The sequence below is a fragment of the Terrapene carolina genome, unplaced genomic scaffold (genome assembly GCF_002925995.2).
Source record: "Terrapene carolina triunguis isolate 2854851 unplaced genomic scaffold, T_m_triunguis-2.0 Scaffold51, whole genome shotgun sequence".
In the NCBI taxonomy this organism is placed as follows: domain Eukaryota; kingdom Metazoa; phylum Chordata; order Testudines; family Emydidae; genus Terrapene; species Terrapene triunguis.
This window is the reverse complement of record NW_020664402.1, coordinates 1,636,731-1,643,633: the sequence shown is the minus strand read 5'-3', so window position 1 is coordinate 1,643,633 and position 6,903 is coordinate 1,636,731. Positions and strand designations below refer to the sequence as shown.

Genomic DNA, 6,903 nt, shown 5'->3' with positions numbered 1-6,903 from the left:
CCCCCCCCCCGCCACAAATGCCCAGCGCCCTGCACAACACTACCCCTGCCCAGCCCCCCCCCCGAACCCCCACTCCCTAGTGCCCCAACACACAGAGATCTTCCCGCCCTCACAGCCCAGCGACCCCCAGAGACCCACTCCCCCACCCCCTGTTTCCTGGCCGCACTCACCAGCAGGCTGGGGAGTGACTGTGTCTGCTGGGCTGAGCCGCCAGCGCAGCCAGGGCTGGTCCCGGGGCAGGGAATCGCTCCGGCCCCTCTGGAGCGGTGTGATCAGCCAGGCCAGGGCCTGTCCCGGCCGGGCTCCCTCAGGACCCACTTGCCTGGAGGGGCCCAGCTAAGACCTGCCAGGCTTCTGCAGCAGTCCCAGGCAGCTCAGCTTCGGGGAGACAGGTGGGGCCCCACAGGTGGTGGGAAGCAGAGAGGCCCGGAGCTGGAGGTGCCCTGGGGTCCGGCCTGGGGGCAGAGGGGAGCTGGCGGGTGGGGCCAGGGGGCAGAGAGGAGCCCTCGGCCGGTGGGTGAGCAGGCCGAGAGGAACAAGTGGCTAGCAGGGTCTCAGGACGCAGTGCGAGCAGAGCAGGCCGGGGCCCCTTCTGAGCATGGGCCCAGCTCCACGGAGCCACTGGTGCCATTGTAAACCCGGCACTGGCCTGGCCTGATCTCCCTGAGGAACGTTCCCCTCCTGCCGCCACCCCAGCCAGCCTCCCTCTTTGGCCTGGCTCTGGGGGCCCTTGGGACGTGGGACGGGGCTGGGTCTTGGCTGCCCTGCGCTGAGCCTGGGCAGGGGATGGGGGCAGGATCCGGATGGGGGTGGGACTGGAGAACGATGCTGGGGGGGAACCTGGCAGTTAAGGGTCGCTGGGTCCCCTAGGGATCCCCCTGCTCTGGGGTGGGGTGGCCCAGAGTTTGGCCCTGCCCTCCCGGTCTGCGTGGGTTCCTGGGGGCGCCTGGCTCCCTGACGCGCTCTCTGTTCTCCAGGCACTGCTGGGTCTGCTTCGCCACGGAGCGTGAGGACCGGGCTGCCGAGTGGGTCTGCCCCTGCCGCTGCAAAGGCTCCACCAAATGGATCCACCAGGCCTGCCTGCAGCGCTGGCTGGACGAGAAGCAGAAGGGCAACAGCACGGGCAGCGTGAGCTGCCCGCAGTGCGGCACTGAATACCGCATCATCTTCCCCAAGCTGGGTGAGCGCAGCAGGGGGCCTGGGTCCCCAGCCAGCCCCTCTGGGACCTGGCCGGGGCTTGGTTTGCCTGGGACCGCGACCCGGGGCACCAGGAGACCGGGTTGATGGGGCCAGTGGGTGTGAAGGGGTTAATGAGGGGCAGAGTGGAGGGTGTCTGGGGAGGCTTTGCCTGGAGCACAGAGGTTGGCGCAATGCCCTGGCTCTGGACCTTGTGCTCCACCCACTAGCCTGTGTGGCTTGTGAAATTCCTGGCTCTGGCCTGGCGGGGAAGGGCTGAAAGCCCTGGGATCCTGCCCCTGAGTGGGTGGGGGCAGCCCTCGTCCCTGGGGATTGTCTGGAGTCTCCCCGGCGGGCAGCTGGCCCAGGGAATACAGGGGTGTGTGTGCACATGGCGTGGCCTGAGTTTCTGATCTCCCTGCAGGGCCCCTGGTGTATTTCCTCCACCAGGTGGACCAGATCCTGTCCAGAGCCAGCCCCTTCGCCATGGCCGGCATCGTGGTGGGGACGGTGTACTGGTCGGCTGTCACCTATGGGGCCGTCACGGTGATGCAGGTAACGTGTTGGGGGTTCACCAATGGGGGCCCGAGCTGGGCTGGGGCTGGTTCTTCCGCCAAGCTCCGGAACAGAGGCAAGAGCACTGGAGCGACTGCACCCGTGGGTGCTGTTGGGTGCCAGGCTGGCTGTGCGGGGGCACGGCTGGGGCCATGCAGCTGGCGTGGGCAGGGTGCTTCTGGGAATTGGCCTGAGAAGGCAACGTGGTGCCCGTGCTGTGGGGGTGTGACTGGCCCGGCCAGCGCGGGGAGCCCAGCTCTCGGCGTGGGCTCTGAGCCGCCTCCTCCCCCGGTTGCAGGTGGTCGGCCATAAGAAGGGGCTGGATGTGATGGAGCGGGCAGACCCCCTCTTCCTGCTCATGGGGCTGCCCACCATCCCCGTCATGCTGGTGCTGGGCAGGCTGATCCGCTGGGAGGACTATGTGCTGCGTGTCTGGCGGAAGTACTCCAGCAAGCTGCAGGCCCTGCAGGCCCTGGTGCCAGGTGCGGGGCGTCGCCGGTGGGGGGGATGGGGGCTCTGGGGCTGCCCTGCTGGTGCCGGTGGGTGGGCAGGTTGGTGAGGGCGTGGGCATGGCTGCCACTCAGCCGAGGCAGGGGCAGGCTGGCAGCGAAGGGATTTGAGGGAGCAGAGCCGTGGGGCGAGGGGAAGCTTGGCAGCAGCACTGTCAGCTGGTGGCCTGGCAGGGAGAGGAGAGACAGTGACAAGGGGCAGAGTGCTGGCAGGGGGCAGACACTGGGGCTGAGGCGGGTGGTGTGGGGAGCGGTTCAGGTCTGAGCCCCCTGGCCGGGTGGCGGTAACTGATCACTGCCTCAGTTTCCCCTCCCTTCCCATTTCCCCAGGGATTGGGCGCCCGGTGCCCCCGGGGCCCCTGGCTGAGTCCCGCCCCCAGAGCGACCACCCGTCCCTCTCACGAACGCTGTGCGGGGCCCTGGTGTTCCCCACCGTTGCCAGCCTGGTGGGCAGGCTCCTCTTCCGGCGGGTGGACTCCAGCCTGCAGCGCACCATCCTGGTGAGTCCGGGGCCGGGCTGTGCCAGCCACTGCGGGGTGCCCATGCGGGGCACTGCCCAAGGCGCCTGGGCTGAGTCTCCAGCAGCTGCGGCTCACGCCCTGTGGCAGCTGGAGCCTGCCAGCCCGAGAGCCCCGGACCCAGGGAGTCTGAGCTCAGAAACCTTGGCGGTCTGTGATCTGCTCTCTGCCATGGAAACGGCAGGTCAGCCTGGCACTGCCGCCCGTACTGTCTTGTGGGAGCACCGGTGCTGCGGGTCGGGAGTGAGGGGCACCGGCAGAGCTGGGGGTGGGGAACCCAGGGCTGCGGGTCAGGAGTGGGGAGCACCGGCAGAGCTGAGTGGGGAGCCCAGGGCTGGGCTAGCAGGGGGTGTGGATCAGGGCACCAGCAGAGCTCCAGCGGGGAGCCCCCGTCCCTGGTGCTCAGTGGGGGGAGGGAGCTGGCTGGGGGGCTGTGGTGCTAGGGGATGCCCAGAGCCATGGGACTGGCACAGCAGCTGGCGTCATCTCCTCCCCTCCTCCGCAGGGCGGCATCACCTTTGTGGCCATCAAGGGGGTGCTCAAAGTCTACTTCAGACAGCAGCAGTACCTGCTCCAGGCCAACCGGCGCATCCTCGACTACCTGGAGCCGGGCCCCGCGCCCCCGGACGAGGACAGCAGCACCGAGGGCAACCTCAGCTAGGCCTGGAGCCTGGCCCCTGCCCGCAGCTCCTTGGCCCGTGGGGCCGTGCCCTGCAGTCACAGCCGGGGGGCAGAGCCCTGCCCTGGGCCCCCCCGCGGAAGGGTCTCCTGGCCCTGGCCCCTTTATAAATAGCCACTGGAAATACAAACCTTGTTTGAACGGCGCAGGGTGTGTCTGGGCGTCATTCTGGGGAGCGGGGGGGGGGGTCTCCCTTCCCACCCGCGGGAGCTCCCTGATGCTGTGTGACTTGATCCTCTCCCTGTCTCCCGCAGGCGTGCGGAGCTGAGAGCGTTGGCAAGGGGGCTACCCTGGGAGCTTGGCCCCTTGGTATCCTCTGGCTTGGGAGAGCCGTGAGCTGCTGTCCCCCGGGGCGTGCGGATGTCCCCGCAGTGTCTGGGCACCTGGCACCAGTCCGGTTATCCGCAGGGCTGGCGTCCCCCTTTGCCTCAGGCCGCATGGGCTCTTCCTGCGCCCGGGAAGGGGTTTTCTCTCCACCTCCCCGAGCGGGGACAGATCCGTCCCTAGCCCCCCACGTCCCCAGAACGGGGGGGGGGTGCTCTGCCATGTGGTGTGAAGTGTTCACCCCCCGGCCCCTGTACCAAGCTCTCTGGGGTGGAGCAGGGAATCGAACCTGGGGCTGCTGCGTCCTAGGCTGGGGCCCTGCCCCTGCTGCCCCCTCCGAGCTCGTGAGCTGACTCCCACGGGCCCTGCGGCTGGTGCAGGCCTGAGCCTGGATCGTCCTGGTGCCAGTGCTTTTGGCTGCCGCCTTTCCCGGGTGCTTTTCGGCTCCTTTGCCGCGGCTCGAGAGGTGCCACAACCGCTCGCTACATTGGCTGCCCCGTTACCACCGGGGGGAGCCCCCCGGCATTTCTCCCCTGCTCCCCCAGCTGGATGGAGGCGTGAGCCGGGGCGGTGGAGCTGGGAACAGCCCCCTGCAGCAGCCCACGGACACCCGCTGAGGGGCCGCAGGTGACTGGGCTGCCCTGCCTAAGCTCCCTTCGCACCCTGGAGGTGGGTCACAGCCCTGCGAGGCCGTGTCTGGGGGAGACTTCCTGGGGGCTTGGAGCAACCCACAGTAGGCGCCTGGCCCAGAGAGCCCAGTGCGGAGCAGCTGCCAGCCTGTTCTGCTGGGGGCGCTGGGGAGCAGCGTACAAAGGGCTTTGCTGGCCAAATGAGGGGAAACGCAGCCCCTGCGGGGTGAGGGGGCAGCCGCCCTAGGCTGTGTTCAGGGACTGAGCCCACTGGCCACGCATCAGTCCTGGCCCAGGCCAGGGGTCCCCAGCACGGTGCCCTCTCCCAGGGGTGGGCAGCTTTTAATCCCTGGGCATGGGATGGGGTGGGGGGCGGGTCTCTGTCCTGCTCGCTGGAGTCAGGCTGGGCTCTGTGCCCCCTCACGGGTCCCACTCTTCCTCCAGGGTGAGCCCTCAGCGCCCCAACAGCTTCCCGCAGCCCACGTTGAACTCCCATCTTCCCCCCCCCACCCCCGTGTCCTGTGTCCGCCAGTTGGGGAGATGCTGAGAGGTGGGGTTGGTTGCCAGGTTCGATGTCCCGGGGGTGGGATTTGCCATTGTCTGGAGTCTCCACAGCTATGGAGATCAGGCCCCCAAGGACACCTGGGTGCCACTCACACCTGTATCTTAGCCTGCCCCTAGAGCAGACAGCCCTTCCCCCCCCCTAGGGAACAGTGCAGCAGCTAGGGGAAACTGAGGCACACCGGCTTCATAAAAATATTACAGAGAATTCTCACTTCCTCCCAGCCCCTGACCTCCAGGCTCTGCTGCATCAGTCTGGGAGCCGAGGGGCTGCCCGGCTCTGGCTGCTGCCTCTGGGCTGAGCTCTCTGCAGGGGCAGTGGCATTGGGCGGGGAGCTGCTGTACCCCAGGGACTCAGTGGTTGGGGGGCTCATACTGGGCCCCGGAGATCAGAGGCCACGAGTTGGCCTGGAGCTGCCGTTAAGCTCCGAGAGGTGGCTGGGGGCAGAGCTGCATCCTTCTCCCGGCTCGGCTTTGCTGCTGGGCACGAGCCAGCCCCTTTGCTCCTGGTGGCGCAGGGCTAGGGCTGGGGTCTCTTCTGGCTCGTGCCCCATCACAGCACCCTTCCCCCAGTTCCTAAAGCAGGGCCAAAGGCCGCCCCCAGCCAGCCGCCTTGGTGACCAGCTTTACTGCCGGCTACAGGCCAGCTCCCCTCCCTGGTCCCAGCGCCGGCAGTTCAAAATCCCTGGGGCTTGGGTGGGGAGGGTGATCTGGGGGCCCCATAACACACCTGGCACCCCTAAAGGGGGTTGGAGTCACGTCTCTGGGGCGGCATCACCTCCCCCCCTCCACTCACAGCACGGGACATGCTTCCCCCTCCGCCGGGGACAGTCACCCTGAAGAGCCAGGGCTCTCCGCAGCGGGGGGCACCCGGGTGTGGTGGGACCCCATGGCAACGACTGTGTCCGTCCCGTCGCCGCGCTGCCAGCCGGCTTTGAACTCAGGGGCGCCGGGTGGGGGAAAGGCTCATGTGCAATGCCAGCTGGCAGATTCACAGACCAGCCACTAGAGGGCACTGATGCACAGCACGGGCCTAGTGCCAGTTGCGCTGGCACATGGGGGTTCCCAGTACCTAGTGTGGTTACAGGCCAGAGACCTGCCCCCAGTCATTCCTGGGCAGGTCTGCTAGGAAACCAGCCCTTGATTTACCGCGTCCAGGGCGGGGAACCCACCGGCCCGGGGAGTCGTCCCAGGGGTTCATTCCCCTCCCAGCCAAAAGTTTGCGCCCTAGTTTTAGTCTAAACTCCTCTAGCTCCGCGTTCGGGCCCCGGCCGGCGTTCAGCCTTGGTGGTGTGGGGTGAAGAGCCCATTCACAGGGCGTGCGAAGCAGGAGCAGCCGCCTCCTGGCTGTGCTGACTCCGAGGGGTTTCCTGGAAAGCCAAAGGGATGGCTGGAGCCACCGGCTCCCCAGTGAGCTGGTGGCAGAGGGAGCGTGGGCTAGTGGTTTGATCAAACCTGGGTCCCTCCTGTCAGTGGGGGTCAGGGAGGGTCCCCCCCCCCATTGTGTTCTGGGAGGGTTTTTAAGTCACTGGCCTCTGAAGCGTCGGGGTGGTGCCAGCTGGAGATGGCCAGTGGGGAGGGCCGGGCTCTGGTGGCACCGAGCTCTCGCTGTCTCAGGTGCATGGCTTGCCAGGTCTGGCTCACACCCCAGGTCTCGCTGGGGGCCTGTTTCCCCCAGATCAGATGCAGAGACCTTGGGGGCTTGTCACCTTCCTCTGCAGCGTGGGGGGTGGGTCCCTTGCCAGGTTGTCTGGGTGTGTCTCACTTCATCATCCCTGCCACTGCGGGGCACCGGGCATCTCAGTTCTGGGGCACATGCCAGCCCAGGCTCCTGAGGGCGGCGGGCTTTGGTTGGTGGGTCTGTGGGTGCTGGTGGGGTCAGACTGGGTGAACTGGTCCCTTCTGATCTTGACCCCTCCGACTCTGACCTTGCTGCGCTATGTGGTCTGCTC

The 6,903-nt window shown here is 67.5% G+C and overlaps 1 protein-coding gene across 1 annotated transcript in view; it reads left to right on the top strand.

Annotated features, from left to right (window-relative positions):
* Positions 1–3,476, top strand: part of LOC112123337 (E3 ubiquitin-protein ligase MARCH5-like) — a 4,089-nt gene extending 613 nt beyond the window's left edge. Inside the window, 5 exon segments of the mRNA XM_026656871.2 lie at positions 978–1,180; positions 1,601–1,731; positions 2,030–2,213; positions 2,571–2,740; positions 3,264–3,476. Coding sequence (XP_026512656.1) covers positions 978–1,180; positions 1,601–1,731; positions 2,030–2,213; positions 2,571–2,740; positions 3,264–3,419 — 844 coding nt within the window. The 3' untranslated portion in view covers positions 3,420–3,476.
* Positions 3,477–6,903: the final 3,427 nt, after the last annotated feature.